At 33.8% G+C, this 12,255-nt stretch overlaps 1 protein-coding gene across 1 annotated transcript; it reads left to right on the top strand.

Moving 5' to 3' along the window:
• The first annotated feature begins 4,111 nt into the window (after positions 1-4,111).
• LOC145088448 (UDP-glycosyltransferase 76B1-like) lies at positions 4,112-8,933 on the top strand. The gene is made up of 2 exons (XM_079026805.1): positions 4,112-4,851; positions 7,971-8,933. Exons 1-2 carry the CDS (start codon positions 4,308-4,310, stop codon positions 8,843-8,845), a joined length of 1,419 nt encoding a protein of 472 aa, XP_078882931.1. The 5' UTR covers positions 4,112-4,307; the 3' UTR covers positions 8,846-8,933.
• The last annotated feature ends 3,322 nt before the right edge of the window (positions 8,934-12,255 follow it).

The following is a 12,255-nucleotide window of genomic DNA, read 5'->3' as shown; positions in this document are numbered from 1 at the left end:
CCCATAAAGCACAAAGCAAGCAGCATTCAGACACAGAAAACTACTCAAGCAACTCTATCCTCATAACAAGGACCTATACTAGCATACAATGTTAAGCTCATGATATCAGGCATAACCTAAACAGGCTGTCCTACTGTTGCCCACTCAACTAGTATGAAATTCTCATAAAGATGAAGCACATATAGCAGGCACATAAGGCATCCACCTAGACCTTAGTCCTATTCTAGCATGTTGTTCTACTGAAACTGAAACTGATAACTCATAACATAAACTTGTATAGGTAATTTGGGAGTACTTACTTGAGCCCGGCTGATCGCATGCACCACAGCCCTTTTCTCTTTTCAAAGTTCTTTTCTTTCTAATAATTATTTTCACTTTTCTAAAACTCTTTTCTTTTGAAAACATTTTACCACTTCCTTAGTTCGAGTTCACACACACCCGAGAGTGTGCCCGAATCCCTCAAACCAAGGCTCTGATACCAACTGGTAACATCCAAAAATACGACCCAAAATTTTTTGTTTTAATAATAACAAAAAACCATATACTGATCGTCACATCATAAAACCATGTGTCAAATATCTCAACCCATAATAAAATGTCATGAACATTCGTGCCAAATCAAACTATGAATCAAAACAAACTCCCAGGAAAAAGACTGAAGTTGTGGTGTGTGCGATGCCATCATCCTGAGCTCTTCCCTTTACTTGCGGAAGTACCTGAAACCAAAACTGAAAACTGTAAGCACAAAGCTTAGTGAGCTCCCCCAAACTACCACATACCATACATAACATATAAAGCATCTACTGGACCTTGCCCACTGCATCGAACCGAAGTCCGGAAACTAACCAGGGCCTTGCCCTCTGCATCGGACCGAAGTCCGGAACTAACTGCATCGGACCGAAGTCCGGAACTGACTGAACATAACAAAGCATAAACATATCAACTAACATGGATACATATACTGCATACTGCATCGGAACAAAGTTCGGAACACATAACACCAAACATGCTTGAATCACAAAGACATCAAGCACCCTAACTACTGCATCGGACCGAGGTCCGAAACTATTGCTAACTAAACGGGCCGACATTGTGGCCGTAGACCCATTCCTACTGGAAGGAAACTCACCTTGTAGTCTAGCTGCTGAAAGGACTGCTCCGGAATCTGTCTGTTGCGGCTCCGGTTTCACCCCGGCTACAATTTCCATAAGCACCCTCAATCAAATACTGATAATAATACTGAGGGTAAAATGACTCTCTTACCCCTGGTCCAACTCAACCTAACGGTCAAAGTCAATATTTAGTTGACCTGACTCGTCGAGTTGGGTCACCAACTCGTCAAGTCCTTACTCTTACTTTCTTGTTTCTACTCGCTACTACTCGTCGAGTTTTGGCACAAAATCGACGAGTTCCTCTTTGTTACTAACACCCCGACAATCTGCATCCGACTCGCCGAGTTGTATGAACAACTCGTCGAGTTCTCCTTCATCAGATGAACACTCTAGCTGTGACTCGCCGAGTTGTATGAACAACTCGTCGGGTCTGTTCTTGAGGCATGAAGATGGCCTTGGACTCGCCGAGTCAGGGCATTGACTCGTCGCGTTCTTCCACGAATGAGTCTAACCCTCTAGCTCACCGAGTCCTTCTCTCACTCACTGGTTCCACTCGGCATAACTCGAAAAAGGGAAAAACAGGGGACTCGTTACTCGACTCGCCGAGTCGTATACATGCAAACACTATATACTCGATTATGCTTGAAACCAGTCCATTCCATTCATAGATCTGGGTTCCTGGGACTTGATTAACACGTAAAGTTTCCAACTTTACGTGTAAATAACATCAAATGAAGGTTTTAGGGTTCAAAGCACACTATAAGAGTAGATCTAGAGCTTTCATGCAAAAAGGCTCCATAAAGGTGCTAGATCTAAGCTTCTGGAATTCAAACCTAGCTAGATCCGAAGGCTAATCAACTCCATGAGTCGTCTATGCTACTACTAAGCCAAGAAATGGTTCAAGAATGGCTTTAATGGCTTCAAAAAGGGGATTTAAGCATAGAAACAGAAAAGGGTCAAGATATACCTTACTATCTTCTAAAATTCCTCAAGGATCTAGGATCTCCTTCTTCTCCTCTTGATCTACCTTCCTTTTTCTCTCAAGATCTTCAAAGAACACACCAAAATCACACAAAAATGCAAAGAGGGCTCTAGGGTTTCGAGAATGATGCTCTGAGGGGTGATGGGGGCTGACTTGAGGCCCCAAAAGTTGTTTAAATAGGGTGCAAACCCTTAAAATTAGGGTTTCATCCAGACTGGCGGACTCGCCGAGTCCGGAATATGGACTCGTCGAGTCGCCAACTTAAACGTGCTCGAAATCCCGACTCTACTCGACGAGTCCAGCAACTGACTCGTCGAGTTCCCCTTAAAACTTGAAGAAAAATAAATATATAAATATCATACCAGAATTGGGGTGTTGCAGATGATGATTTCGTTTCTAGTAAACCGAGCATCTAAGGTTTGAAGGCGGCAAGAACGAGATGAAGATCCAACGGTGGTCGATGCAACAAAACCCATAAGTTTTAATCTGGGAATCGAGCCCCCACGGATTTACAAATGCCGATGTTATGGCACAACGAGTGATCCAACTGGGGTTGCTTATGTCCAAACTATAAACCTAGACAGGGAATCAAATTTGAAGACCCGTTATACAAAACAAGAAACCCTTTCACGAATCCATGAAAAGGATATAATCAGTGGGTTAATCAAGTGTGAGAAACCCAATCGAAATATATACGGTTTCCAAGCTAACATGGAGATTGATGGAAAACGTCTCTCTCTTGGCCCTTCAAATATAGTTATTACTTCTTAGAGGCTGTGTGATTAAGAACACTGATTGGGTAGTTGGAGTTGCAGTATATGTTGGAAGAGAGAAAAAAAGCCATGCTTAACAACTCAAGAGCTCCGTCTAAAAAAATTCGCCTTGAAACCCACATGAATAAAGAAATCATCTTGTTATCTATCTTTCTTGTCGGTTTATGCACAATTGTTTATACATGTGTTGGTGTTTGGTTGAGGCGACATTGAGAGGAGAATTACCATTTTTATAGGCTGGGGATGGAAATATTGTTTTCTTTTTTGATGTCAGTGATTGTGTTTCAGATTATGATTCTCATTTCTTTGGTCATGGATCTGTGATCGGAGATGGTGACCGAAGGTGGCATCGAAAACTTGATCTATGACCAGAAATGGTTTAGGAACTGGAAGAGATTAAGATGGGGTACTTGTCCAAATTAAATAAAAAGTTTTACTACTAAACATGGAATTTCAAGAAGACCATAGGGAACATCGTTGTATTTCTATTGATTTTTTAGGTTTTAGGGTTTCCAAATTTTTATGCATTTCTATTGATTTGGATATATATATATATATATATATATATATATATATATATATATATATATATATATATATATATATATATATATATCGGTTCGGTTACTTTCAGTTTTACCATATGCAAAAACGAATGCAAACCGAAATTTCGGTTTTTGAAAAACAAAAACCTAAACCGTTGATTTTTAATATGGTTTCGGTTTCAGTTTTGCTCAAGTGCACCATTTACTAACAAATAAATGTCCCACCCCAATTTATGTAAATAAATTTTATCTTTTCAACTATAATGAAATAACTTTCTTTAAATTGAACTTAAAAGTTTTGTATGTAGTATATTTATTTTGTGAACAATTTGAAGAAAAATCCAAATAGTGACTCAAATTGAAACCCGGTTCGCACATCTCCGAACAGGAATCATCCAACCCGACTTGCTTAAAATGGAGACCCATGTGAAAAAAATCAAGCATTTGTTGAAAATGGGCTGGTTAGTATTTTCTCAACAACTTATTTTTAACTTTAACACAGCCTAAAAAACGTACATATATTTTTAAACACATATTTTCTTTATAACACCAAACCAATGTTCGTATATTCGTAAATAAACCAACTAACATCGACGTCCTGCCTTTAAGATTAAACGATCGGTACCGAGATGGAGAAATAGGACCATAAAATCATGTCTTCAAGACAGAACCAAAAGCATTCTCTTTGATTCTGGTAACATTTTTTGTAGTTTTGTTTTTGTTTTGGTATTATTTGGATCGGGTCCAATGAGATCACATGTGTAAGGTATAATTTAGTTATCAAATTCAGTTTGGATACTTGGACAGTGGACTGACACATGCTACAAAATAAATTTAGAAAGGATTCAGTAAGAAAAATAGAGATATCTCCCAAGTCTTGCCTCGATCCCTGAACATGAACATGGAAACCAATGTAAGCGATACCAATCTCCGGTGCACACAGTCGACAGAAATTCGCCGGAGAAATAGAATCATATTGTTTCCCCTACCTTTCCAAGGTCATATCAATCCCATGCTTCAGTTAGCAAACATTCTTCACACCCAAGGTTTTAAAATCACCATCATACACACCGAATACAACTCCCCCAATCATTCAAACTATCCTCACTTTACCTTCAAATCCATCTCGGACCGATTCTTTGAGATTGAAAGCCAATTGGCAACGAAGGTAGACGCAGACCCCGCCTATTTCGTGAAGTACCTTAACAGAAGCTGTGTGGAACCGTTTCGGGAGTGTCTGGGTGGGTTGTTGGCGGAATACGGTGAGGGATCGATTGCTTGTCTGATTACAGATGCTGTATTTTGTTTCACGCAGGCGGTGGCAGACTCCGTTAAACTCCCTCGGATGGTCATCCGAACAAGCAGTCCAGCTTGCATCCTTGCTTGGGGCGCTTTACCCTTTTCCTCTCAAAATGGTTACTTTAACCTTACAAAACAAGGTCGGTTCTACTTCTTCTTCTTCTTCTTCCACCTTTATTCATACTCCAAGATTTAATGTTCTTTAAACTTTTGCAGTTCTGCTTGAAAATCTAAATTAAAAATAACTGTATCTATAACTATATCATCTTTATATTATTTATTATATAAATATATTATAACTAGGCTTAAAAGATCACCTCAATATTGATGATGATTTTTTCTAATATAAGGGAACATGATAACCACAAATCATCTACAACTAGTATCGACTATAATTTAGCAGAGTCGATATAGTCTATAATACTTTTGGCAACATATATAATTGATATTTTGTTGATAGTTATTTAATTTATTTTTATACTATAAAAAACTATAAAATTACAATAATTTTTATTGTTATCCCTTTATATTTTTGGGTGATTATTTATTTATTAATGTAATACGTAATTGTATTTGTGTTGATAATTTATTACAGATTTATTAAGTATAAATAATTAGAATATTTGTTAAAAAAAACTATTATAAGTTAGTAGATATAAGAGGTATCTTGCCGAACTTGAATAATTATAAAAGTTTAAGGAGCAAATATGCAAAATATATGAGAGTCTTGTGAGCATAGTTTAAAACCCAAAAACACTAAAAAGTAAAACTGTCAATATATGAAAGTACTGTGACGAAAATATAAAACTCAAAAAGTCTCAGAGCGAAAAATGGAAATATACGAAAGAATAGAGATCAAACATGTCAGTATATAAAAGTCACGTGTCCAAACTTTAAAACTGGTTAAGAACGAAACTTTCTAATATAAAAAAACTAATGTGACAAAATTATGAAATCCAATTTTTTACTGTTCATTTCCACCTTTTTAATTTTTAATTAGTTTATAATGATTATAAAAATTGATTTAACACTAAAAACCAATGACATTTCATGTTTTATGAAGAATCCACTTTCCAATCAAATATGAATCATAAAGATGGTTTTGCAACTTGCAAGTAAAATAATGAGTGATCCAAGACTAAGCCTTTAGATTTGCATTGAATAAATTTATTTTAAAATGTTTAGATCTGATATTTGTCTACATTATTCTTATTTTAATAACCGTTGTTTATGGAAAATAATTTAAAGACTTTAATCTTCCAAAATATGAAGCAATCTTGTGATACTTTTGATGAATATAAAACCTTTATATTAATTAAAATTAATTAAAATATGAGAGGTGTCTTGAACTCTTTAAGGTTTTGCACTTGTGCTAAAGGTCAATATTTTCTCTCTTTTTTTTCTTTTCTTTTTAATTTGTTTAATTTCTTATAAAATCAAATATATTATCAAAAAAATTATAAAAAATATATAAAAACTCCTAGTTTTTAATTCACCATAAATAAAGTATAATATTATTATAAAAACTCCTAGTTTTTAATTCACCCCTTGCTATGTAACAAAACTTGTATAACTCAAAAAATATTTATAATTTATCTAGAGGATTTTTTGTGGGTTTTCACATCTTCATCCGGTTTGATCTATGTCACTTTCTTTAAATCTCTCATTTTACTTATTTCACCATTTATAAAAATATATAAAATCTAATCAAATTTGGGAATATGATTTATTAAGGTAATTAACTTTTTGGTTTGTTCACATCTGGTTAATTTTTTTTTACACATCTAGGTGACGAATTTTTTTGAAGTGTTCATATATGACCATTATGACCTGCTGTAGCAGGTTACATCCGGTCATAATGGTCATATGCAAACACTTTAAACAAGTTCGTTACCTAGATATGCACAAAAAAATAGTTACCCAAAAATGAACAAAACAAAAAATAAGAGTAAATTACACGAATGGTCTTTGTGGTTTGGAGGAATTTGTGTGTTTACTCATTAACTTATTTTCTTAACTCGGATGGTCCTTACTGTTTATTTTTGTTGCGCGTTTGGCATCCGTCTTACCCAAAAAGACTATCGTGCCCTTATTAATTAATTTTTTAATTAATTTTCTTATTTATGTATTTATATTTTATATATTTAAGAAAATTAATAATATATTTTAAAAAATTAATAGACCCCACGTATCTATATCTGCTCACCGTAAACCTGAAACCACATTTGAGAAATTTAATTTGGGTCCTACCCGTCACCATCTCATCATTCATGCTCCCTAACTTCTATTTCCTTTCTACCTTTAGTGACATTGATGCCTTCACTATCCTTTTTTTTTCGGTCCTTCAACTCCGATAAACCAACACTACAACTCATTGTCTCTTCATCGAATTTTCCACCACCACAACCCAATGTATCACAACTTCTATTTCATTTCCATATTTTGTGGTGTTGGTTCGCCGGAGTTGAATGACCAAAAAAAGAATGGATGATGAAGACGTCGATGTCACTAAAGATGGAAACGAAATATAAGTTGGGGAGTGAGAGATGGGATGGTGATCGGTGGGACCCATATTACATTTCTCAAATATGGTTTTAGGTTTAGGGTGAGGAGATACAACTATGTAGGGTCTGTTAATTTTTTTAAATATGCAAAATATAAATATATATATATATATATATATATATATATATATATATATATATATATATACATATATATATATATATATATATAAGAAAATTAATTAAAAAATAAATTAACAAGCTCACATAGTCTTTTTAGGTAAAGCAAGGACCAAGAGTGCAACAAAAATAAACAGTATGGACCATCCAAGTTAAAAAAAAAATAAGTTAGAGATCAAACACACAAATTCCCCCATACCACAGGGACCATTCATGTAATTTACTCTTACTTTTCATTTTGTTCATATCTGGATAACTATTTTTTATACACATTTAGGTAAAGAACTTGTTGAAAGTGTTCACATATGACCATTATGACCGGTTGTAACCTCCTACAGCAGGTCATAATGGTCATATGTGAACACTTTTGAAAAAGTTCGTTACCTAGATGTGTACAAAAAAATAGTTACCCAGACGTGAACAAACCAAAAAGTTAATTACCTTAATTAGTCATATTCTCATCAAATTTACATAAATGTACAAATATATTGATTGAGAATATCAATAATAAGACATCAATAGTCGTGTATTTAAGTAGGCTCCTAATAGATTAGCTTTTGTATGAACATTTCCAGATTCAAACTATGAGGAATCGGTGCCGGAATATCCAGTTATGAAATTCAAAGACGTCTCAAAGATGACAACCAACCCAGAAAGTATGAGGAACCTTGTCACGGACATGCTTAGCCATATGAAGGCTTCATCAGGTCTCATTTGGAACACATTCAAAGAACTCGAAGAACCTGCACTAGAAACCATTCGGCAAGAATTTTCAGTTCCAAACTTCGCCTTAGGTCCTTTCCATAAGTACTTCTCGGCATCCTCAAGCAGCTTAATCGAACAAGACATAACTGTTCTATCATGGCTAGATACCCAAGCCCCCAAGTCAGTAATATACATAAGCTTTGGGAGCATTGCACATATAAGTGAATCAGAATTTCAAGAAGTTGCTCATGGATTAGCAAATACGGGTTTCCCATTTTTGTGGGTGGTTAGACCGGGGGTAGTTCCTGGTTCAAAATGGGTCGAGTCATTGCCTGAAAAGTTCCTAGAAAGAGTGGGTGATAGGGGACGCATAGTGAAATGGGCTCCTCAACAAGACGTACTAGCTCATCCAGCAACCGGGTGTTTTTGGAGTCATTGTGGATGGAATTCAACGTTGGAGAGCATATGTGAAGGAGTTCCCATGATTTGTTCTCCTTCTTTTGGCGACCAACCATTAAACGCAAGATATGTGAGTGATGTATGGAAGATTGGTGTTTTACTGGAGGATGGGTTTGACAGGGTGGGGATTCAAATGGTGCTTCAAAGAGTAATGGTGGATAAAGAAGGAGAAGAAATGCGGGAGAGAATAATTAGTCTCAAAGAGAAGGTAAATCTCTCTCTTGATGAAGGTGGGTCGTCTCAGAAGTCATTGAAAGGCTTAGTGGATTATATCTTATCATTTTGATCTATAAAAAATCACATGCATTATAATTCCTTGTATTCAAGACCAACTAAACTTTTGTTACAACATGGAACTTGAAGGGTTTTTTTTTTTTTTTTTCAAAACAGGGTTTGAAGTTTGTTTGTTTTAAATTTTTTCTAAGTTGGTAACCGATTTGAAGTCAAAATGGATTTACTATAAAGTTGGTAATTAATTAATGCATTTTTAATTGATAACTGATTTGACACTTCATATGAGATAATTTTTAAAATAACACGTTCACTTGGCACAGTAAAAAATAAAAAAAAATAAAGTTTGGAAGGGGAAACCCATTGCCACAAATAATTAAGAATCTGTCCTTAAATTTTATATGTATTACACAGCAAAAGTTATTTAAAACTTTTTTTAAGACTAGAAGTCAAATTTCTAAGTACAAATTAATGTATCTAGGCAAAGAAAAATGATTGGTCTTCAGGATTTAAATATCATTAAATGCTCGGGACAACCAAAAAAAAATCTAACATTATATATATATATATAGGCTTAGGTTATTTTGTTTTTACTAAGTATTGTGTGCCAGAATGTACAGATCTGGACCAACGGATGAAATTAATCAATGGACATGATTTGAGAGTGTATGATATTACAATGGGGTAACATGTACCATATAATCACACAATTTTTAGCAAAAGGGTATTTTGGACAATTAACTACATTTATAAAAGGAAATTTTCATATTTTTAGGGATGATTAATTCTCCTAATTTAAAAGAAAAAATCTGAATTTTTTAATTAATTCAATTTCAATTTTTACCGATTTTTATTCTGTCAGAATATTTTTTGTTAGAATGATACTCTTTCATAGTTTTATTCTAATAGAATATTATTGAAGAAAACACAAAATTCTTGAATCAGATGTTGAAAAATAACAAACATTCTAATATATTCTTATACATTCGAACTTAAATACAAATTCATATATATTCTTACAAACTAAAATCTATATACAATTTAATATAATTATACATATTCTAAAAGAATATCAACAAAAATGATTAAATTCTTAAAAAATAAACAACATTCTTAAATTGTGAGTATGATCAAACTTTATTCATTCTTCAAGTTATTCCTATTAGGTCTTCAACGTCTTCTTCCAGCCATTCCTATCACAAATACAACAAAAACCAATAATTGTTTAAAACATGTTACTTGAAATTAACTATCACTTAATATATTATGGTAGAATACATAGAATATGACAAAATACATATAATACATTCTGACAAAATACATCGATTTTATTCTGGTAGAATACATTTTGATAGAATACATAGAATACATTCAAAGGTATTGTATTTACTGCTAATATAATTTAAGATTTCAAAAATACAATACGGGGGACAATAGAAATTGGAATTCCAGCCACATGGTAAGCTTTCCTAAATAGGCGGTGATAATTAAACTACAGGAACAACAACATAATAAAAAAATATGAAGTCTTCACATTCTTAAAACTTACCTAAGTATGGATGGTTGGAAGGGGGTCAACAACTGCACTAAGATATTTGATGTATACCTTCAAAATACATAAAAATAGCTTTTTATATTTATATGTACAAATACAAAAATTGAAATAAAGTAAAAGAGTGATGAAGAGTCAACGGAAATGGACAAAAAATTTCATTCAACCATTTTAGCGAACAGTTGGCGGGCAAGGATTGCTACACAAAAAATGAAAGAAAAAAAAAACTAGAAATACCAATAATCTATCAGAAGAAGAAATGTATGGACAGTAATCGATGCTCTTGCAAAATTCATAGGTTAAATGAGGCTTACATGTTGCAAAATTGATTGGTTAAACTTTGGTTGTAGCTGGATCAAGAATCAAAAATTGCACCATATAACACAAAATCTGCATCGATTCATGAAACATCTGAAAGTGGGGTGGACTTTCGATATTTCTTGAAGAGGTTTGACATCGATAAGATGGTGTTGGATAATTCTTTTTTGTCTGCTCTGTATTTTTTTCACATCTGAAAGTGTGGATGACTGTTGTCGCTTGAGTTTGAATGACAGATTCATATTTGTAGTACATAAGCATTGAAAATAATCAGTGTAACTTTCAACTTGCTATTGAGATCCAATCTCTGGGCACAATTTGGGGGTTTTGTAGATGGTTTGAAACCAAAATTGGTTGATGAAGCTCGAGAGTGTGGACCGAATGGAACTCAACAACAACATCTTAAGTACACAAACACACTGGTAGAGGAGGGCGATCGGCGGTGAGAAGAAAATTGGGTCTAGGTTTAGAAGGATATGGTCATATACGTTTTGTGCTTATTTATAGAAAATTATTCTTTTCCTTAATTAATAAAATAGTAATAATGTGTAATTTCCATTATAGTTTTGTTATATTAATTATCTACCATAATTAAATATGTCAAGATTAATATATTACCCTTAAATGAATTATTTAATGAATTATTATTTCCTCAATTCTCATTGGTGCATACATGCACACAATAGTTGCCAAAAATATTTGAACTTATCTCTCTCTCTCTTTCTCTCTCTCTCTCTCTCTCTCCATATATATATATATATATATATATATATATATATATATATATATATATATATATATATATATATAAGAAAAACCTATTTTTTTGGTAGCGCGTACAGCACGTGTATATGCTTCCACTTGACCCGTCACGTCTGTTGGAAGACGCTATTTTCACCATCACACTTTTTAAGATACACTTGTTTCCTTCTCAGGCGTACAATCAGACATTCCTCTTTCGATAATCACAACACCAATATCTTCTTCCTCTTTCTCTTTTACACATGAACGATGGAGATGAGGAATGGATGTCCACATAACTGCACCAGGTTATCTCCTCCCCCCCCCCCCTTTACACCACCGCTTTCTATTCGGATATTTCTGATCGGTGGAATTTTATTCTGGGAAAAAGTTCCCATGTTCCTGGTAATTTATTTTTATCTTCTTCGTTTACTTTTATGGGATATTTGAAACTTGACCCTTTTTATTTGTGACTCTTAAGTTAACTGCTAACAGTTTGAAAAGTATTTGGCCCATGCAAATTGATGTAATTCTGCAATTACTTCATGTTATCATAATTAGGGTTTGTATTACTCCCGTTCAGAAATTGGTGCTTTTTATCTCTCATCTCTCTTGTACAAGTACAATTTGCTTATTCTTCACATAATTTCTTGTTATTGGAGATCTTCCAAGATTTTGATTATTGTCTATAATTCTAAAGAACAGCCCAAAATTTCCGTTATTGATTGCTAATTTAGGCAGTGTACGAATGAGGTTTGTTTTACTTTTTTCCTACTTTGTGTTTGTGTTGGAGCAACTCCTAGACCAATTTTTTAATTAATGAAGATTTTGATATGCTACATCGCTATATGTTG

This window comes from Lactuca serriola, chromosome 2, assembly GCF_051521515.1.
Source record: "Lactuca serriola cultivar US96UC23 chromosome 2, Lser_US96UC23_V15, whole genome shotgun sequence".
Taxonomy (NCBI): domain Eukaryota; kingdom Viridiplantae; phylum Streptophyta; class Magnoliopsida; order Asterales; family Asteraceae; genus Lactuca; species Lactuca serriola.
The sequence above is the reverse complement of the archived record's forward strand: the minus strand, read 5'-3'. Positions and strand labels throughout refer to the sequence as shown.

Excerpts from the sequence above, each read along its gene's own strand:
- LOC145088448 (XM_079026805.1), top strand. The coding sequence starts at position 4,308 with ATGAACATGGAAACCAATGTAAGCGATACCAATCTCCGGTGCACACAG. Across the intron at positions 4,852-7,970 it reads CTTTAACCTTACAAAACAAG|ATTCAAACTATGAGGAATCG; the intron begins GTCGGTTCTACT and ends GAACATTTCCAG.